We start from the raw sequence: 23,925 nt of genomic DNA, 5'->3' as shown, positions 1-23,925 counted from the left end.
ATTTTTTGGTGACATGAAGAAACTATGTCAAGTCCAGAAGGGTGTAGGAGTGAATAAAAGGGTTCTTTAGAGAGAACAAGGATAAGGCATTGATGCAACTGAACTCAGAACGTGTGTTGTTGACCTTTGGTCATGGGAAACATTAATTTATGCCAATTATTGCATTGTGTAAAGGTTTTATTTGAGTTATTATCTAGGTAATTCTAAGCAATATATGGGTCAACCTCGATTTTTCTCATATTACAATATATTGTTCCAATAGTCAATTAGAGAAGGAAATGACTAGAATTTCTTGCCGGAAAGCAGTTATAGGGAGCAGGCAACTGCCAGACGGTCATATATTGCTTAGAGTTACCTATTAGTGATCAGGGGCACTGACGTGATCTGGGCTTCAAATTTGGAACTACTAGAGTTAATTTTTTTTCTAAAAGAGCAAGCAGCGCGAAGCGCTGCGCAGCGGGCAGGCATCGTGCGTGATCCTTTTTTTTTATTAAAAATTTTTGATAAATTGTTATATTACAATATAATGTAGGTAATGTATGTAAAACAATTTTAAACACATAATTACATGCTGGAAAGCAAAGTAAACCAATATAATCCGCCCAATACAAAATCTCCATAAAAATCTGGTAAAGTAATCTGTGTCATTCCTTTGGCCTGAATCAATTCAGTATAGACGAAGATTCAGTATAGGTAATTCTCGCAGTTGCCTGCTCCCTATAACTGCTTTCCAGCAAGAAATTCTAGTCATTTCCTTTTCTAATTGACTATTGGAACATTATAATGTAATATGAGTTGCCTGCTCCCTATAACTGCTTTCCGGCAAGAAATTCTAGTCATTTCCTTTTCTAATTGACTATTGGAACATTATATTGTAATATGAGAAAAATCGAGGTTGACCCATATATTGCTTAGAATTACCATTATCTATTTCTGTATTTTATAACTATAATACTTATGTGGACATATACATTTACGTATGGTCATGTATAAAATTATTGTTAATTAGTACATGAGAAGTTTGCACGTATTTGTAGGATTTTGGCAGTTTTTATGAAATTTAGATCATTAAAATTATTCCAATTAAATATTTATTGTCAATACTGGTAAAGACTAAATGTGGAATTTTCCTTTAACAATTTATAACTTTTACGTAATTATTTAAGAATTATAAAATTGATTAATGGATAATCAAATTAAAATTTATCCCTTATAAATTTTAATTTACTCCTCATAAAATTGGCATGCTATAAAATACTAATGAATGATGGACCGTCACAAATACAATAACTTTAGACATGGAGTTGAACATTCGTTAAAGTAAAGAGTTCAAGAGGCTGCAAACAGAATGGCTGTGATTGTAATAAAGGCATAGTTAATTGTAATTATAAAGAGCTTTTTTTATTGCTGATTTTATCATTAGTAAAATTCCATAGCAACCAGCCATACAAATAAATACCATACAAAAATAAAATTTATGAATTATTAATGTTCTTGTTTCAACGACATAAATAACAACTACACAAATTGGCTTAATAGTGAGACATTTGAATATGTCAATGTGGATGGAAGCCCCACGCTTCGATGTAGTGAGGAACTTCTGATTAGTGGTGCGACAAACAAATGGTTTTACCAAGTGATGTTGATTCATCCGGTTGACTTCGAATTAACGTGATAGTTTTCACCCGGATGATTCATCCAATTATTTTTGGTGGATACATGTCGTACCCATTCCTGGTGTGTCACATCAGATATTTTCATTGGTTTACTACATATCAGAGAATCAAATAATACAAAGCAAAAACGTCATTATTTCTTGCAAGGAATTTTGGTGTATTTGGATAATTGATTAATTAAGAATATTTTATTTTACTACCAAAATTTCTGACAATGTAAGGAACATATGTAGGATACAGATATACCATAATACAGACTACTATTAACACTTATAAAATAGTTAATTAAATTAATAATATTTTATTTGGAGAATAAAACAAATATAAGAACACAATGTTTATTTGTAAAAACTAAAAATATGTTTTAACGAAGAGAAAAGACACAAAAAAATATGATTTTTAAATAATCCTAATTTACTTAAAACAACCTCAATGAACTAGGTACTAAACTTTATTTGGAAAAACACTGTTATCATAAAAAAATATTTTTCTTGTTTAAACGTAAAATAAGTGTGACAAAATAAAGATAAAAGAAACGTATGAATAGAATACATTTAGAACAATTGAAATGCTAATAATGAATATTGCGTTTTTTATTCGACAGGTAGGCTGTGCAAAATACTAAGTTAAGGTAAATAATAAAATTATTTTAAAAGTTATAAAAAAAAGTTAATTTAAACCACATTAACCCTTTCCGGGCCAGGCGACAATATATTGCCGCCATAGATCGTCTCTGAAAAGTGCCAGGCGGCAAAATATTGCCGTCGGTGACATGCGAAAAGTGCCAGGAGGCAATATATTGTCTCCTTGATATTCGACGTTTTCTTAAATAAATACGACGCCAAATGATTAAAGTTATATGTTTTTTTTTTATTCCCTGGTATATTTGTAGATAATTAATATGAATATAATTTTTATTTTGGAGGTCTATGCATTTTTATTTTGTAATTGTCACTTGACATTATCAGCTGACTCGATCTTTTGTTGTTAATTCTTTAAGCTTTAGTGTAATCGTACTATTGTATGCTGGATTCTTCTTCATTATTTTATTTTGTGGTTGTAAATATTAGTAGTGTTATTTGTTATGTGCTTAGCTATTGTGTGTAGTAGGTACAATGACTGACAATTTGCGATCTCACGGAAGTGAAATTGTAAATAGCACATTTGTAAATAGAAAAAGACGTGTAAATAAATTTCAAATATAATTGTCTAAATATTTCTTGGTAAATAGTGTTTTTTAACTGTATTGAAACTGTTTATGGATCCTACAATCATCTGTTTACTGGTACATCTATAATGTGAATATTTATTTTAAGTTTCTTGCAGTGTAAGAGTCAGTTGCTTTAACACTTATAAAATGTTGCGAAGTACAATTATGCGTATTTTTACCAAATTTGTCATAAAAAATTTATTTATTTAACACAAAATTTTGTATGGTTGTTCCTTTCTAAATGTATAATATAATAAAATAGCTTCCCACAGTAAAATTATTTTTCCTTTTTTAGTTATTTGCCAAAAAAAATAAAAAAATAAAAATGTTTATGTAATCTATTAAAACATTATTTAAAAAAATTTAAATTACTTAAAACTACATCTATATATTTTGTTGTTGATAGTATATATCTATATATGAGTAATTTGGTGCAACTTTTAGGTCATTCTCTAATTTTTATGAAAAATTATAAATTTTAATCTAAGAGACTGCAAAATCGCCAATTTTAACCTGCCACTTTTGACTAGTCACAAGGGGATATGAGATGTGAAAAAAATTTTGCAACATCTCATATTTGCTCCTGGCCCTGAAAGGGTTAAAAACATAGTTTACTCTACGACTTTCAAATAGCATAATATGCAAATACTAAATACTGCAGCATAATAAACCATAAACGATATGTGATACAGTAAAACAATTAATCAAAGTTTTGGTTTGCATTTAAACATATCAATTTATCCACTGTTATCCCCTTTAGCCTAGTCCTACGGTCTCTATACTCTTCTCTTGCCTTTAAAAGTACCCTTTCTGCAGAAACAGAAGTTACTGGAATGCAAAGGGTATTTAAATGCGGCATTAGCCACATCCTTCATTGAATCCTGATACGTTTCCAATATTCTCTTGGATTTCTTTTATCTTTTTCCATATCAATAAGTGGATTTTAAAAATATATACACATGTCCTTTTTGACATTGAACTCTACGTATGTTTTTAATGAATCAACTCTGTCTTTCTGTTTATTAAAAAACTTCCATACATTCTTTCTTTTTTTTTATTTTTTGAACTTTCCTGTGCTTCTCTTTGAAGTTCTACAGTTTCTGCTGCAAAAACTTCTTGCCTTACTTTGGATTCATCACTGGTCTCAACCTTAGATATGATAGAGTTTACAGTATTAGTGGCATAACTACTCTGACCAAACCCGCATTGTTTAAATTTTAGTTTGAAATCGTAGCCTTGGCACAAATTCCAGACACGTTTGCCTCATACTGTATCATTCTCTTAGACATGCATCAAGCAATTGGTTTTGAAGTGTAATGCCAGTTCTTGTCACGGGATTGGTCATGCGAAAAGCATTTTAACAACCCCTCACTAGAAGAATCACAAGGGATGAAGACACATACTGCTCTCCTGAGAGTTCTTCTGTCACTTCATTGATAGGCTCTAACGCAATCAAATGCAATCAGCCAGAACATCCCAATCTATGGACGTGAGTGATTCCTTATGGACAATACATGATTATGCGTGACAATAGTGATTAGATAAGACAATGCCATTGTAAGGGAGAGAGAGAGAATATTTTTATTTTACAATCTTTAAGATTGAAAATGGTGTCACTTAATACAATACATTTGTCATGGTAATTTCAGTCCAGAACTTGCTTTACATAGTAAAATTTGGCCAGTCCAGAAATTCATTTATGGTGTAGAACGGTCGTTGGAGCAACCAAGCTTGAAGTTTTTTCTTTAAGATAATTGGGTCAGCTCTCTTGATTGTGTCAGGAAGGATGTTGGAAAAATTTGGCTCCAGCATATGAAGGCTTTGATTGAAAGCGACTACTGTGGTGAATCGGCAGAGAAAAGTCTGTGGCATTCCTGGTTTGGTAGGTGTGAGTGTCCATGTGGCGCTGCAGTTGTCTTGAGGATGCCAGGTAGATCACTTCCAGCAGGTAGATATTAGTGACTGTCAATATTCCCATTTCTTTAAAAGCACTCCTGCAGCTGTCTCTCCAGTCAAGATCAGCCAGTATTCTTATAACCTGTTTTTGAATGATGAGAACACGCTCCAGGTTGCCACTCGCCGTAGCGCCCCACAAGACAATGCCATATCTGAGATAGGACACGAACAGAGAGTTGTAAGCTGTTCTCACTGTATCCTCTGTGCCGACATGCTTGATTCTTCTAACTGCAAAGATGGCACTACTAAGTCTGCTTCACAGTTTATCAACATGGTCCATCCACAATATTCTGTTGTCGACCACAACACCAAGATGCTCCACTGAATTTACAGAGTCAAGGTTGGGGAATCCTGACAATGGTTCTTTCAAGCTGCCAAGAGTCCTTGCTTTCGTCTTTGATTCGTTAAAATCAAGGTCGTTCACTGCACAGTACTCAACAGCAACATTCAATGCATTGTATGACTGTACTTCAAGTGCCTCTCTATTCTTTCCAGAAATCAAAAGAACCATGTCATCGGCATACATTATGGTGTTACTGTAGGGTTCCATGTATCCTGGAAAGTCAGATGTAAAGAGGACAAACAGAACAGGCCCTAGGACAGAACCCTGTGGTACACCTCTCTTTATAGGGAGTCTATTGGATCTATACAAGACTTTTATTCCTTTCATGCTCTGCTTAAGTTCAACCAGTTGGTCTCGATTCTTCAAATAGTTTACAAACCATGACAAAGCAGTGTTCCTAAAGCCCAAGTACTCAAGCTTAGTCAGTATCATTGCATGATCCAAGCAATCAAAGGCCTTACTTAAGTCCAAGTAGAAACCTACGACGCTTTCACCCTCCTCGATCTTATTTATCATATGTTCTACAAGATCTACGAGTGCAGTTGTAGTAGACTTTTGCTAGATGAACCCATGTTGCCCAGATAAAAGTAGGTTATTGGCCTCCAGATGGACCGATATTCTTGCCAATATTATTTTCTCCATCAACTTGGAGAATGTAGGCACCAACGAAATGGGTCTGTAGTTTTCTAACTTGTGTCTGCTGCCCTTCTTATGTAGGGGTACAACTTTAGAGGTCTTAATTTTACTCGGAAATAGACCTTGGTCAAGGCTGAGATTGCAAACATGTAACAATGGAGTCAATAATTCATAACGGCAGTACTTGAGCATCAGTGAAGAGAAATCGTCCAGGCCAGCAGATGTCTTGCTTTTCATTGAAGAGATAATCCCAAGTAGCTCTTTCCCAGATGTTGGCACCCATGTTGAAGTGGGACTCTCCACCTCCCAGTCTTAGAACTGAAAGCGATGTCCACCCTCTTCCGGATTCGCCTTCAATGTCTCCTCTGCAATAGTGGTAAAGTAGGAGTTAAATTGGTTGGCAATATCAACAGGTTCAGTCAACGATAAATCTCCAAACTCTAGACGTCTAATGTCCGCCGGCTCAGCTTTGCCTTTCCTCTCACTGTTGATCACTCTCCAAACTGCTTTGGACTTGTCAGAATCAGCAATAAAAGCAGCACATGCCTCTCTCCTGAGGGTCCTGAGTTTTAAGTCATACAATTTCTTTAATTCAGATGATATTTTTTTGTCTTCATTTCGTCCACTTAGTGTATAAGTATCTAGTGCAGTAAGAAATTGTTTCTTGAGGTGACTTGCTTCAGCATCGAACATATGCTTTACTGAGCTGTTTGGTCTCTGTCGGAGTTTCCTTAATGGACAAGTAGTGTTAAGAGCTAGGGTGATAATCATTAAAAATACACCATATGCTCTATCCAAGTTGTTACATTCCAAGACCTCTTTCCAGGACTGCAACGAGAGGAAGATCCTTAGATTTTCCAAGGAGTTGCTATTTATGCTTCTGCCTGTTGATGAAATTGTAAGTGTCCTCTTCATCTTGAAATTTAATGTACATAGTTGCCCAGTGTGATCTGAGATTCCGGTATTAGTGATTCGGATATTTACATAATCTTTATGCTCAGCAGAAATGCAGAAGGTCTATAGAGGTGCTGCTGGTGTTAGTGATTCGTGTAGGAGGGAGATCCAACCTATGGATGTTGTAGGTCGCCAGAAGTTCCACAAGCTGTCTTCCTTCAGGAGATGGGATAATGGAATCTACGTTGAAGTCTCCCATGACAATAATATTATCCTGAGATATCCACCTGTCAAGCACTGAGGAAAGAGTACGCAGTGCAGCAGTATAAGATTGTTTGTCATTTTTTGGAGGACGGTAAATTCCTAGTAGGTTAATAGATTCCCTCTTATTAAGTTTGATTGTGACTGCTGATACCTCACATATTAAAGGAATTCTTATATTTTCAATTTCCAACGATTCTATTTCATTCTCCTAGCTGATGTGTTTATAAATAGCCACTCCACCCTTTAGGATATTCTGCCGACAGAAAGATGAAACCAAACTGTAGTCACTAAGCCTAGTGTTAGCCATCTCAATATTGTTCTGGCCATGTTCAATAACAATTAGTAGATCAGGAGACATCGTGTGAAGCAGATGGTTGAGTCTGTCAATCTTCTTTTTTATTCTATCTGTGTTTTTATGAAAGATTGTAAGCCCATTTCTGTCTGTCTGTTTAAATTCGTGAACAGCCTCTCGAGTACTGCGCAAGTTCAGAGGTTTCACAACCTGTCTCAATTGTTCTTCTCTTAAGTATATGTTCTCAGTGATGAATTTACTATAGTTCTGGTGTTGAACATCATTTTGTGTCTTGATTTCTTTGTCTGGCGATAGAATAAAAAATGAGATGGTAAGTTTCTAGGTGCGTGAAATGCAGCTTCATCTGATTCTTTAGGCTAGATCTGAAAAGCTTCCTTAGTAGTTATTTGATTAGAGCTATTGGTCCAGGAGGCAGCTGTCTTCACATTGTTAATGTGTTCTCTAAAGAAGTCCTCGTGTGACTGCCCTTTTCTTAACTTAATGGCTGAGGAACGAGGTTTACACTCCCTTCTAAATGCTGGAGCAGGATGATGAACCTGAGCCTCAACAACTATGATGTCATAATCTTTATGATCACTCGTAGGAGAGGGGTTCTCCTTTGAGTAAGTGTCTTCGGTCAATGAGTTAGTCAGCTTTATTGCCTGTAAATTTGTCGTGTGGATAAAATCTTGTTCCACATTTGTTAAAGACAGTTTTTCTGTCGGGGTTTGACTGATTCCCCCAGTTAACTCTGTTGCCTGAAAAAGCCTCTATTATACTCAGTAATCTTTTTATCATAAAATATGTGGAATTCCATCTTATTGTCTCACTTTTTGCTTCAGTTTGCGAGGTTTTTTTGTTGTTGTTCTCTTAGGGCAAGAAGCTTATAAACTGCACCTAGTCCTATAAGGACCATTGCGCTGCTTCCGTAGTGACAGAATATTCTGGATGGGTAAGGGTGGGGGTAAGGGACACCTCCTATTGTGATCCATGAGGAAGAATTTAGGACACTAATCTCAAGCCATGTCTCCTCGAAAGAAGGGGAGGCCAGGTCTGAACTAGCCTCTCCAGTCAAAGTAGGCAAGGGGTGGCACACCCTTATGTCTAGGTTAGCAAGAACCTCTAAGGTTAGGGAATGAACCCTCAAACTCCAACAGTCATCTCCCTTAGTAGACTAGACCTATCAAATTGCCCTTGCACTCCAGAATCTCGACATTTGTGGTTAGTGATGTGCCGCTCCTGGACATCCATAAGGTTGCTCACATTTAGGTGACACATCGGTTTTTGCTGTGCCCCGTCAGATTTAAGCAAAACATTAGTTTTTGCTGTGCTCAGTTGTAGGTTAAACTGGAAGATATAAATCAGCCAAAAGTGATCCCTGCTGGGTAACAGCCCGTTTGCGGGTTGGCTTCTGCAATTACTCTGGAAATTCAGCAAGCTTAGAACTGGACATTGTGCTGCTTCTGAAGAATGTAACAATCTTTCGACACTTTTGCCTCAGAAGCCTTAAGGGAATCACTGTTGAATGCATCAGTCACTACCAAATGAAAGATGTGTACAGTATAACCCAACTGTTCTACTTCTATGTTCTTGACACATTGACCATGCCATTAGTGTTGTCCGAAACCATAAACTACAACTTTACCTTCAAGTCACCATTCATTAATGACTCTGGTAATGTGTGTCGCTATATTTTCTCCTGTGTGTCTTTTGTTAATCTGTCGAGTACAGAAGACAGCTGCGTGTAGTTTTCTAGGCGACCCTGTCATAAATATTATACATAACACCCATAATATTAAAGACTGCACCAATTCTCCTCTCTAACAATAAAGTAATTTCTACACGAGCTTACACTAAGATATATTAAAATAACAATTTATTTATATGTGTAACAAGTTAAATATAATTAATAAACAAACAAATGAAAATATCCAAGGCCAGACTATAACACACCTGCTGTCAGCCCGGGCCGGCCAGCTATCATTGTAATTTAGTTGTGATAAACACTAAAAAATGAAACGTTTATTAAAATAAAATATTTTACTCTTTTCAGTTAATCAGATATAGGTCTAATTTTTATCAATCAAACATATATATTTCTATAATTAAATTACCAATAAATTGAACAAATAAGTAATTACAGGTACATTACGATATATTTAATATGCCCAAGCAAATGAGTTATACACACGTAATCCGTAAAACGTGTGAATCACCCATCTGATAGGTCCAGATGATTTATTCATAAGTTATTAAACTGGGTAAATTCCGATTAAACAGAACCAGATGGTTTTTTTTATAATTTTCTTCGTCCAACCGACTGCAGGAATAACAAACAAACAAATCGGTTGGTAACCGCTAACCGAATGAATAAATTTCTTTTATCTGGTGGATCTTATCACTACTTCTGAGGGATATCCATCTTTTAGAATATCATAAAATAATAGTGATGGAATTCGAGTAAGTGAATGCGGATGGAAGTCCCACACTTGGATGTAGATCAGGAACTTCTGAGAGATTATACGATATCCATCTATATAATATCGTAAAATAATATGGATTCAAGTAAGTGAATACAGTTTTAAATCTAACACTTGGATGTAGTGCAGGAACTTCGGCACTGGGAGATATCCCATCTTGTAGAATATCATAAAATAATAGTGATGAGTTCAATTAAGTGAATGCAGGTATAAATTCCACAATTCCATGTAGTGTACAAACTTCTGAGAATTTCCATCTTGCTAATTTTGAGTTTTTGGTCCATTCCACCTTCCAGTTAGTGCAGCATCTGAAAATCCCCGGCACACATTTGACTCCTGGAATCTAGAGTCCATGTCGGAAGAGATCCAAAAAAAGTTGGTGATAATGACGTTCAAAATAAACTCTCTGAATCTTTCAACATCAGAGACACTTAGACTACAAAAGAGATCTGTCTGGTTCACCCAGCAGCCATCTAGTCCAATCTAAATGTAAAGATGTTCTCATTGTCTCATCAAGTGTACAATTGAGTGCACAACAATGCTTTAGACACGATCCCAAAAAAAACGGAGGAGCAATCGAGATTTCTACACATAACTTGACTATGGTGGGAAGGGTTTCTTGATGGAGCGCAAGTTGACTGACATTATTGCTAAATATTTTGACAACTCTGTTACAAGCAACTTGTCCATGTTTCAGATGAACCTGGACAAACCCCTAGAAAACAAGGGACATTTACAGTGATCCTGCACCATAGTTGAACTGAAATTATAGTTCAAAACCATGCAAGGCAACACCAAGGTAATAATTATTGTTACACCCATTCTGTATAATTATTTGTTATGAATATCGTTTAATGCTTATATCGTTTATCCTCCGGCTCATTCGGAATATTTTGAAGAATAAGCAGGTAGATTTTTTTATAGCAGAATAATAATTATTTATTTTTTAGGGATTATACATGTTATTGTTATCTTGAAACCGGTTCATTATACAAAACTATATTGTGAATTACAAAAGGATTAAGTATAATGTGGTAAGCGTTCCAGGAACACTTTTTATTTTTTTTCTCTGGTTCATAAGTATGGCGCATTAAGTTTTTATAAGTTTAAAGTGAGGTCTTTATGGCAAATTGATAAGCTGATTTCTGTAAAACAAATCTACCTAAATTGGACTATTTTCAATAGATAGATTATATTTAGTCAGATTCTTTGGGCCTATAAATTTATTGAACTTATTATTTCACTTGAAGATGTTGGGATGAGTCAACAAGTAAAATATAATTTGGTGATAAGTACATTTTAAATGTCTATCTATACAGGGTGTCCCAAAAATTAGTGTAAGCATAAGCCCAGAGACTTCAGCCCTCTAAACGGTAACTCAAATAAACTTAAACATTATTATTCGATTTGTTTATATTTTCTTATCAAATTTCTTGTGATTTTTGTACTAAAATCTTGATATTCATAACGTTTTAGGCTATGTTTGCCATGTAAATAGTTACAGATAGTATCTTGAACTTTTTTAAAACCGACATGATAGTAAATTAAATGTATCTGACGGTTAAAATTTGTCACAATACATCCATCCATGGTGCTTTGAAAAATCGTGAAAGATATAAAACTTGAAAATCTTCAACAATGTTAAAATCTTTGACAGCGAATTAAAATAAAAATCTATTACTTTTTTCATAGTTGTAATTTTGAAAAAAAAAAAAAACATGTAATTTATCAGCTATTTATCATACAAAAATGGCTCAGAGTGCTATCATAATCACATTCATACTGAATTCCACTAAAAAGCTAGAGCGGAAAAAATACCTGGTTTTAGTGGGGAGATTCGAAATCAGAGTAAAACATCAATCATGATTTTGATAATTCTTATTTATATGTTTTAGTTGTCAAATACTAGTATTAGTTCTGTGTGACACACGGTACAATAAATTAGTAAATAAATTAAATTAAACCTACTACTGGTCCTCAATTACATACATATATGAATATATTGGTGACTATAACGTAATATATGTGAAGTTGAGATATATTCATCTTAACAAGATCATTAGCTCGTATAAACTGGTTTTATACTGATGTATGCAATAGGTGGATTATTACACATATTCCTAGTCAGTTATCATTATTTTGATAGCCAATAATAGCAAATAGATTTTAAATGTTTAGCAGGGCTTAGTGTTTATCTTAGTAAGAGTATAATTGACTTTTACTGTAAAGATTTGGTAGGCAAATATGTTAAACATTTTTTTAGCCTTTCAAAATTTCTTCCCTGTCCAAAATAAAACTTCAAATGCATATCATTTTCATTTTCTTTGAAATGTGTCTCTGTAATACATTTCAGGCGAAGTCTATGATAGAGGATGAGGTAGAAGTATATAGAGAATCATACGGAGGTAGCTGTGATTGACCCTGGATACTGTGGTTAACTGCTGGACAGATATATTACGTACAAGTAATTCACAAAAGTAATCTGGAGGATGTAGGTGAGTTCATGGCCGACACATACATTCCATACAGGCTTCGTCAGATGTTCCTTCCTTGATTTCTTTAATTCAATATCCATTCAATTGTGTTATTAAGTTTCTATGATCCTTTCTACTTGTCTGTGGTAACAACTGATGCTATGTGTAGTTATTGCCCGGCTTTGCACGCACATTTCACTGGCTTTTCATTTTGATGAACACTTCTTGTTCGAGTGAATTCTATTTCCGACGCCAATGTTGAGTTTACCTTGTTGCTCAGGCGTTAATCAAGTAAATCTTGTCAAAAGTGTATATTTTTGGCTATTGTAATTTACTCTGGTCTTAGTATTTTTGTTCCATAGTTTATTTTGTCTTTGTTTCCCAGCAAGACTAATATGTATACATACACAAGTCTGAGAAGCTACTTCTGTCAACACAACACTAAGGATGGTTTTAATTAAACCAGTATAAATGTATTGATAAAAAGTTATATAGTAAACATTGTTCTTTTAAGTTTGTTGTACTCAATATATACTATGATGTGCAGGTTAAAAGTACAAATATTTACTAAAACCTTTTAATTTTAATATTACGGATAATTTTCTCACTCTGGGTAAACAGCGGTTGCAGATAGGTTGAGATAATAGTGTTGTTACTATCAAGCTTATACTCTATGCATTTCGTGCTATAAATGTAACAAAATTAATATAGTTCAATTAAATTAATTAACACTTATATTAATGTCAGTCATACCAAATTTTTTACACAGCAAACTGTCGATTACATTTAACCGGCTTTTTCAATTAACATCTCACAACTTCGAAACAAGATAAGATTTCTTTCTTACATTTAGAGATCAGCAACTCGGAGATTAGCGGCGGGATTTTTGAAATAAGGGGAATGGCCTATTTTCATACCAGGGGGGACTCTAAGGAATAATCCTTGTAAAATTTCAGTAAAATCAATTGAATAGTTTTACGCGTGAAGCAAAACAAAAAACGTGTCGTCATGTTTAAATCTTGGGTACAGAATTTAAATTTACTCATTACTAATTCATTTTATTTAGGTTGTTGAAATGGAAAAATAATTATTTATTTAGTTACCAAGCATACGCGCCCGCGCATAATGTGGGCTCATAATGAGAAGATTATTGTGTTTGTATCTAATTATAACGTTAAAATTATTTTTACCACAACCACACGACAGTATTTATTATATATATATATATATATATTTATTTATTTTTTTATTTATTTATGTATTGCCTTGGCAGTCTATTGGACCCAATTACACACCAAGATAATGATTTTAATAGAACATAACAAGACCAATATTGAATTTATTGAATTGGCCAGTCACAGAATACAGTTGAGATGGTTACTTCAATCATAACTTTTTCATATAGTTCTCAAATCTAACGTTTTGTACTAACAAACAGTACTCCTTTTAATATTTTATTATCAAATTTGTTCCAATTGGAATCACAAGTTATTGGCGTATTGCCTTTTTAACAGTTGTAGTTTGGTTCAAAGAACAAAAACCTGTAACTTTTCATTGTATCAAAATAAAAAACCTACAGGATCATTGTATGTAAAATAATTTGCTTTATATATAGTTTAAATGCCAGATATAACAACGAGATTTTAATGTCAATTACCATTATTGTAACTGTACCAGTTAGTTTATGGTGAACTTTTTTTTTCAAACTCTGATACTCTAGACTATTTGAATTGAAGTGTATGTTTTCTGGTAAACATTTTTGGTCATCGTAGTTTAATATCTTGAAATATTTTTGCATGTAGCTGTCAAGAGATTCATCAGACAAAAGATATTATAATAAAACTGTTAGTTAACATTAAATTTGAGTTGACAAATGGTTTTTGACACAATGAGAACCAGAAGCATAGGTGGATAATTAATCTACTCAATAATGTATAGAATCAATTTACCTAAAATTCCTGATTTTAAGATGGAGGAAAGTACTCTTCAATCACTTTAAAAAAAGTTCAATTTTATTTCTGTCAATTTGTTACAATAATAAGTAGTTTTATATGTTGCCATCTGCTACGTTTTACATAATATAGAATTTATCTTATAAAGATGTATATATTAAATTAGAAGTTGTGTTATATTTTATCTTGTTCTTCTATTAATCGGTAGATTGTTTCTCTTAGAACATGCGCATCATATTGGTGTAGAAAATTTTGATTGGTAAAGTGTTCTCGTAGTTTGCCTTGGGACCAGTTTCCACTTCAGTTGTCCTGGCAGTTGGCAGCTTCGTAGGTTATTTTTATCTGGAGAATGACCCATCTAGTCTGTTTTGTACCACAATCTAAAACAGGATGTGTAAATGGACATGTTCTTAAAAAAGTGTTGCGTGAAAACCTGTTCTCATCTAACCTTCTATTTTCAATATCTAATTTCAAATCTATCAAAACATGTAATTTATATCTAATTCCAAAGCAGCAATATCATTCCACATATAAAAATCAGGATTGTCATACATTGTTCCACGTATAGAACTAAACAAGATACAATTGTGAATTATGGTTACCCTTCATTTCCTTCATATTAAAATTGTTTAATAATTGAAAAAATTGTTTTTATTTGAATGCTCTACATCTACTTGAATGTATTAGCCAAATTAAGTGTGCGGCAGGTACACACACTTGTTATTTATATTGTTGAGTAGACACTTATTCTTGTGATTTTAATTAATTGATTATTAAATTCTATTCTATTATTTAAGATCAACTCTGTTTAAGTAAGTCAAAGTTGGTGGATTTTCAAATGGATATAAATTAAGCGATTTCTTTTTAACTTCAAACGTATAAAAATTTGTGGGTAGAAATTATTTAACTAGAAAATTGGCAATGGTGTGTCACTCTATTAATGGTGGCTCTATTTTAACAGCCTCACAGACGTTTCTTATCAATGTATAATTTCCTACTGTTAGTCCAAAATATAAACGTCAATGTATTCAAACTATATGGAGAGCATTAACTAAACATTATCCTTACTGTTTTCCAAGGAAAACATATTTTTTGTTTTTTTACAAAAAGTAAGAAAAAATTTTGGTTGGGACTTTTGTGTTGTAAATATTCCGTTGTGTAATGCTTAGCAATAAGCTTTACATCAAACGATGTAAATGTCCAACTTATTCAAAATTATGTCCTGATTCCAAAAATATAATAATCATTGTAATTTTTTACCTCAAAACGTATGTGTTACCGGGCTTTGTATGAAAAAAACGCTGTCCATAAAAGAATTTGTTTTTCGGTAACAAGAAGACAATATCGAAGTAGAACAGTAAATCGGTACTATAGTTAATACTCTTCCAGAATATATAAAATAAAATCTTTTAATATGACTTTAAAATGCCTAAACACTTCAATAATGTAAATGTCTAATTTGGCGACGAATATTGTCGTTGCCAAAATCGGAGTTGCCTTGGGCCTAACATTGCCTGTAAAAAAATAAAGAATTTATTTCATTTCATTTTCAATTTAATTCTTAAATCGAGTTTATGAAAGATACAGGGTGCGGCAAAATAACCTCCTCTATTTTTAATTGTTATAAAAACCAAATTTTTTTCCAAAAATCACTTTATTAATTTTAACATATTCTATGAATGGGAAGTTTTTTCTACTTTTCTTTTTTAAACAGAATATCAGATAGTGGGTCGTGCCGTGGTTATCAAAACATTGTTGCAAGCGGAATTCTGGTGAACGTCGTGGACTTCTCGAGCATTGGCTTTGAGGTATCGCGCGAAATTCCTCCCGTATAGCTTGCTTCAGATCTTGCAGGTTTTGGGGTGATGTTTGACACCTCGGCTTTACGTAACCCCACAGAAAAAAAGTACACATGGTGGTGGTTAAATCGGTGTGATCGCGGCTGGCCACCAAATGTCCCTTCCGATAAAATCAACTGGAGAAAACATTTGCCTCAACTGATTCATTGCATATTCTGCAGTAAGTGCTGTGGCACGTTCCTGCTGGAACCACAATTTCAAAAGCCTCTGTTGTCGGGCAGGTTCAAACCATTTGGCTAGCATGTAGCATACTGTTTGAGGTTCACAGTAAACCAAATTGCCCTCCTCTTCAAAATACTGAGGGCACTGATTCCACATCGTGTTAACGCGCACCCAAACAGTCCACGTTCCACTATGAAGTGGCCTCTCATGGATGTCCTTCGGGTGTTTCACTCCAATAGCGAAAAATTTCTGTTTATTCACACTTCCAGGACAGATGGAAAAATGCGCTTCGTTCTGAAAAAAACAACAGCGTCTGGTTGGAGACTATCCAAAGAATTATTTGACACGCTTCATACGACTGTGCCAATTCACGTTGAGGACAACTCTTGGACAACAACCATCTTGTAAGGATGGAAATTGAAGGATCCATGTGTAGAATTCGACGAAACATGACGGTCGGACATTCGGAAGGGCGTCGGCATGTTTGCGAGCTTGATGTTGAGGAGTCAGCCCAAAACTGATTGCCTAAACGCATTAATGTTTTCTGGTGTACGCAGCATACGAGGCCTTCCACTCGTTTTTTGCACATACTTAACAGTTTCTCTGAAGTTTTTCACCAACAGCACAAAAGTCTTGCGGTCCGTACTGAATCACGAGGAGTGTAATTTGAAACCGACGTCCGGAATTCGAGTTGGAGCTATGATAACTGATTTCATTGTTAGAATGAAGCTTCGCCGCAAACGCTCTCTGTACATCGTCCACACCATGATGGCGACTGGAAGACTGGTGCCTACGGGCGGAGGCGTCCCTTAACTTCCCCTCTCCTGCGTTCGTTTCGGCTTATCCCCACCTTCTGATTTGCCTCCCTAACTCAAATGAGCAATGAAAATAGGGAGGTTTATTTTGCCGCCCCCGTATCATTCCATATAAATGCAAAATGTACTAAAATTTTTATTACATCGAAATGTATACATACTATTGCCGGTGAGTAGTAGAGTTGTATGTGGTGCTTTTGATGGTTCAGTCCTTGAAGTGGTATAAATTGTAAAATTAATTTAGGCTTTTTTTTAAATTTCATCCTCTTGTCGTATCATTTATCATGCAATAAAAACTATAAATATAATTTGTTGTTCTCAGTACGAACTAAATCCGTTTATGAGTCATAAGGTTTCAGAAAGACAACAAACACATCAAATTAAGTTTATAATACATATTAATCTATACTCTTATCAACATGAATTACAACTAAAAAGTTCTACGTAGGACACTAGACACGTTTATATTTATTCTTTATGATTAATGAGTTACTGGTAAGTTAATAGATAGTTAATAAAACTATACAAACTGTTTACTAAACAAAAAAACTATACAGATAAACTGGAGACATAAAATTTTGAAACATTATAATCAAATATCTTATATAATTTAACAAAAAATTACACACAACCCCTATTATTACTCTCAGCTAGCTTATACTCTATAAATAGAATGAACAGAAACTATAATTTATGTTTTTAGGTTAAAATATATATTTTTAAAAAGGCTTTCAAAAATATCACATCAAAAATTTTGATAACCATACATGGAGAGGTGACTTGCCAATGAAAAATGGTCTAGGTCCTAAAAATGTATATGCAGCACATGTTTAGATGATAGCCACATCCATGGAAATGCATGACTGGTCCACTCACTGTTGCCTATACAAGTGAAGCATGAAAAATTTCGTCTATAAGTCAGTTTCATTTTCAAAGATATTGTGTGGGAACGACAGACAGAAACTGAAATTTTTCAGCCCCGAAACAAGTGATGGGATTCCGCTAACGCTCTGCCAATTATAAACATGTCTCACACAAGAAACGTTATCTTTGCTTAACAACAATGGTCGGCCACGAGAATTGTCAAGCTCTATACCCATATTTTATAATGGGGGTTACGAGAATGTAATGAAGATTTTTAATAACTCATCTTTACAAACAAAGGTCATGTTCTTTCAAGTGCAACATGTAATTGATCTGTAATTTTTCATAGATTACTAGTGGTAGGCAATGCATTTGAAATTATAGTAATAATAAACTTAGGTGTTTTAGCAGCCGTATTATGAAAGTGAATTGGAACATTACTTCTATTAATTTATATCAATTATCAAATTTTAATGTTTCTATTAATAATTTACTTCAAGAATAGGGCGTGATAATAAAACTTATTGGACAGAAATACAATATGTGAGGAAGGCAGCAATCCATTATAAAACTGGCTGTGGACCATAGAAATTAACAAAAGTCTGTTATGTAATGTTTAGGATAGAGTATCTCGGAAACAAAAGTGATAAAAAACTCTAACATCAAATTGTGAATGGGAATTACATCAAAATGGCCTTCTGTACTCGCTATGCCTCAACTGACCTGTAATAGGCATGTGTTACTGTTATCAGTTAATACCACTCCTCCTCCATCAAATGGTAATCGATCACAAACAGTGTGTTATGGGGAGGTGGGGGTCTTTGGCATTGTTATGTAACATTCATACATGTTGTGTACAAAGTTTTTACATTTTCAATTTGTATTATCAGCGGGCAGCAAAAAAAATGTTTTGTTCCCATACATATTCTAATATGTTTATTGAACCTGTTTGTTTTGTGGTGATGTATATAAGGTTTGTTATTAAGTCCGCGAATGAGGCATTAAAAACTTTAATTTTGCAAAACTTTAATCTACATTAATTTTTACCCCTTTCAAAAGTACATAAGTTTTTATCTAGACAACGTTTCACCCTGGGACCACATAAGGAAGGATAGGAAAAGGACATTACTATCAACTATTCGGAAAATATGCTTGTGTTAAGAAAAACCATGTGAGGCAAGGGCCTCTCTTTCATAATGGCTCATTAGAGAGAGAAAATCAATACATCTCAGTTTTTTTCTATTTTGTCTACTGATGATCAGGCGGCCTCAGAGACTTCCTCAATCAGAAGACTGTGGGACACATATGGTAAGGACCAAAACAAAACTCTGGCTCGTCAGGCAATAAGGTTATGGGGTGGTATTGACTCAACCGGCCTCGTGTTGTATGTGTTCATTGTCGAGCAACAGGACCTGAACATGCAAAAAGTTTTTTTTTAAATGTTTTTGGACTCAGTCCCGTAGAGTGTTAAATGCGTATGTTCTTTTTAATGTTAATACAACATCAAGGCCGTTGAAAAGGGCTGAGTTCATGAAAAAGATCATAGGGAGATCTTTCTTCAGATTGGCTAGATAGGTAAGCAACTTCCCACAAAATCCTTCTAGGGTGGTGGTGGTGGTCTAACAGTTGGTTTTAAGGACTCAGGAATTACCTAGAGGACAAAAGAAAAACTGTGACGACAACTGTTCAGGGGGCTAATCTCTTAAGGAAAGAGCGGAGGTCTCGCACAGGGAGTGTAAGGGCGGTCTTTTGGTGTAATGCTCAGTGCTTGTCAGATATGATTGTCATTGAGAGTTTCGACAATAGGAAAACGTATGTAAATAATTACTTTTTTTTAGTCGTATTGTCAGTTTTTGATGACCAGGTGTACTAGAAACATGTTAACAAATAGAACGTTCAATGTGTGCGAATTCAAATCTCCAAAAATGTCCTTCTCTTCATGTAAGTAAATTTTTATTATTTTTTCAATAAGTGGAGCCTTTTTTAATTTATATAGCTTCAAATTTTCTGGATTTGTTCAAAGGAATATATTGTTATTTTAGGATAAATCACTGCAAATACAAACTTTCAAAAAAGACCTTATAGTTTATAGACGAGGAAGTAGCTAATATTTATTAACAAAAAAAAAAAGCATTTTTAGTGAAGTTTTTTAGCCATATTTATTTTTTCCTAATAGGACATTTTAACGATCTGAAAGAAACAAGACAAATATCAAGTCTGAATGCTGAAGTTGGTATTTAATATAACTATAATTTGTTAGTGAAATTAACTACAAAAACGTTTAATTTGAGCCCATCAATTTAGGCATACCCATGTAAAAAGTTCACATCTATTTTGGAGATTTAAAGATTTTTTGTTGATAAGTCACCACAAGGTTCTCCAGGAACAAGAGAAATGGGATACCCTTGTGATATATGATCATTTAGTTTTAAAATTAACAGGACCTTTCGAATTACATTACAAGGGTTTCATAAGAAATTATAAATTCACCTTTTGGAGTTCTCTAAAATGGTCTAAAATAGTTCCAAGGAATTACTGAATTCCATCCAAATACAAGAACGTTACATACAAATGTGGGCTGACACTGGGGTTGTTGCTGGCTATATTTATTATTTACAATATTGGTAAACCAAAAAGCTGTTATAAATGAGTTGTACATGTATTAGTTAGTTACTTTCCAAAAACTTCCACGATACTAATTGATAACCAAAGCCCTTGCGGCATCCAGGACTCTCTTGTTAGCGTTCACATCAAGTGGGTTGTGATTTGTATCCACATGATCACTGTTGTTCCGTTGGAAATAGATCAGAGGCAATTTCTCGGTTCGGTTTGTGAGGTCTGGCACTTTTGCCATTGCCATGTCGGTCGGGTACAAGATCAATAACATCTATATTCCCACAGAATAGCCATAAACAACGTGTTGCGTGTCGGTCATATCAATACACCACGTCGTCGTGGTGCAAACTATACTCACCTCATGTGTAGTATCGTTAAAGTATTAAATTAAATAGAATTTTAACAACGCTCAAATATTTAGTTTAGTTTGGTTTTATAACAGGTTAAGAATTGCTAACTAATCCACTTCTTACCATCTCTCTCTTCCTAACAGTGGTTTGAGAAATCTAAATTTGGCCATATTTTGTTTTAGCTCCTTATGGTCAAATTTAGTTTCCATTTTACATGAACTACTATCCAGAGTTGATATGGATTGTATACGTCTAAATGGTTTCATTGTAATGGTCTTTGGAATTGTTTTCATCTTTTAATGGTATTAATTCTTTAGGCATTTTTAATCTTATACCAAATTTTAACATTGAGAAATATTTACCTAATGGAGTTTTACCACAAACCTTACAAAAAATACAATTTGCTTATTTATCTTCCATCATAAACATATAATGAGCATTCTCTACCTGTGTTTATACAAAGAAACAACACCAATTTTAAAACTCTTTTTTTACGTAGACAGCATTTTTACAGTAAAGTACCTTTAGCTTTGGAGGAAGAATCCTCATCAAATGCTTTCAAAAAATTTAAACAGAATAGATGCTTCAAACTGAAACTCGTACTTACTGGATGTCATACTTTTGTGATTTTTTTTATATATTTAAAAATTTAAGATGTAAAGTGTCATTACTACACCGTTTTAGCTAAGTGTTTCACGTGTTCTTGGTTAGCATTTTTTGTACTGGTTTCTTAGTTATATGTGTTTTTATATGGGACATATCTTATAACCAGGTCATTTCTAAAAAACATTTCATTTAATTTAAAAATCGGTGTATGATTTTATAAGTAATGATTATATTATTTAAACTGATGAATCTAAAGAATAGACATCAGCTTTTTCATCCAACATCTAAAGGAAAGTCAGCTGATAACCAAACTAATTATTTTGCGGTCTGGTGGAAGGAGTTTTTAAATTATTACGTTGAAGTGTTGCGGAAGCTCTAAGGCTATTTTCATTATTTTTTTTAACTTAATATGTATTGTACATATGATACAGTATGTTAAGGTCCAGACTATTACATTAATTTGATATCCATTTTACAATAAAGAATTATGGTTTGGGTTGAGTTAACTCCATAAGGAAAAGTACCTCAAAAAAGGAATTTTTGGAGGGCGCACAAAAATTTTCAAAGGTCTACCATCTTTAATAGTTACTCCTCTTTTTAAAGAGTTATAAACGAAGTAGAATAAAAAACTGAAATCAACTGTCTCCCTCCTTATCCAAATAGCGACAATTCAAGTTTAATAGATGCTGTAAACACTACTTAATTTTTCTGTTCCTCATTTCTATATTTTTTTTATTGTATTACAAAACCAAGTTAATTTATTTTAGTAGACAGTTGTTTTAAATGAGTTAAATAACTGGGAGAAAAAGTTTCTTTTACTAGAACACTGATAAGTATTTTATTTTTTATGTGAATTAATACTATTGGAATTCCAGTTTTTGGTTACTCTATCTATTTTCATTGTTGTTTTTAGATAAAGACTAGGTTTGTTAAAATTGAACGTTTTTACATAGCTTAAAACGTATTACATGTTATATAACAATGTAAGTTACGGAACATTCTGTGGTAAAACCAATTCAATGAAGAAATAGCATCAGTACTTAGGAACCCACTATACTTAGGTCCAATTACCTATACACGGTAATGTGTTTCTTGCTTGGGAGTATCTGATCTTTAGAAGAGTGACTACATACCTTCTCAATACGTCTTATTAACAGTTTAATAGAATAAAGAATGTGAGGGAGGGTTGTGATGGTGACATGGGCATCATCAACGGAATCGAGACTTGTTTTTCTCAGAACATAACTCGTGATCTGTCAAGGCCACAGAGGTGTAGACATGATACGCTTACGACTCAACTTTTATTGTGATCAGTGTGTGCTAGTTATTCGTAATCCCAAACTACTTTACAATGGATGCTATGTGTCTTTTCAATAACATTTATATATTTTTAAAAATACTGTTTTCTTGTTTCTCTTTATTTATATAAAAGCTTTAAATAGTATTTTTTAATAAAAAAAAAATATATTTTATAATATTACGTAGTATTTTATAAATTTCGATCTTTTTTGGATATTGAAGGAGATGACTGAGTGCTGTGCATGGAAATTCTAACACACAACAACATCTTAAACACTAGCACTTTGGAAAAAATAAAATAATTACGCTACAGTACAGGATGGCGCAAAAGTCACGGTCAGTTTTGTTAAAAAGAGGAAAAAAAATAACAACAAGACGTAGTAAAATAGTTTTCGTGTTGATGTTGGTCATTACTAAATGTTGGTATTATGCATTTTTAAGTTGGCATACAATGCAATGAAACACACAACAATTCCGAACTAGGGAGTTCAATCCTGGGAATTGTTTTAAGCTGACACGTGTCAAAAACTTTCACATGATGGTGCTCCACCACCTTACGCCACTTCTGTTCGCGATTATTTTAAAACGACCGTTTTCAAAGAAAAGTTATTGGACGAGGGCAGACATTGCATGCCCCCAGTTCACAGATATCACACAATGGAATTTTTATCTGGGGAGTAGTCATTTTCGGAAAGCTATACTATTGACGAAACTGAAAGATACATTACATGACGCCATTTTGATGATTAGGACAATAATCCCACACTATGCTGTAGAGTATGTAACAGTTATTCCAGAAAGACTTCAAAGATGTATTAATGAAGCCGGAAACACAAATAGAATATAAAAAATAATTGTAGTATTGTTTGTAATAAAACATAATATCAAATAATTAGTTTGATTTTTAACCAACTGTCCAGTGACATTTGCGCCCCCCCTGTCTACCTAATATAAGTGTCACCCCGTATAACATTGAATAAAACAGCACTGGATAAACGTCTGATTGTTGTATTATCTTTCATCTAACAAACAATTGATACATAATACGATAAATATTATAAATAAAACGAGTTAGTTTTTACATTTATTTTGTGATCACCAATTTAATTCCTAGATTTCTAAGTTGTTAGCGGTTTTTTTGCCCATATATCAGCAGTTTGAGTTTAATACAGTATTA

General features: G+C 33.7%; 1 protein-coding gene across 1 annotated transcript in view; it reads left to right on the top strand.

Annotated features, from left to right (window-relative positions):
- Positions 1-23,925, top strand: part of LOC124358128 (inositol-tetrakisphosphate 1-kinase-like) — a 50,239-nt gene that overhangs the window by 6,460 nt on the left and 19,854 nt on the right. The window contains 2 exon segments of the mRNA XM_046810420.1: positions 10,449-10,479; positions 10,482-10,505. Of these exon segments, the coding sequence (XP_046666376.1) occupies positions 10,449-10,479; positions 10,482-10,505 (55 nt within the window).

Source organism: Homalodisca vitripennis, chromosome 3 (assembly GCF_021130785.1).
Source record: "Homalodisca vitripennis isolate AUS2020 chromosome 3, UT_GWSS_2.1, whole genome shotgun sequence".
Lineage (NCBI taxonomy): Eukaryota > Metazoa > Arthropoda > Insecta > Hemiptera > Cicadellidae > Homalodisca > Homalodisca vitripennis.
Note: the sequence above shows the minus strand (reverse complement) of the source record. Positions and strands in the feature narration are given on the sequence as shown.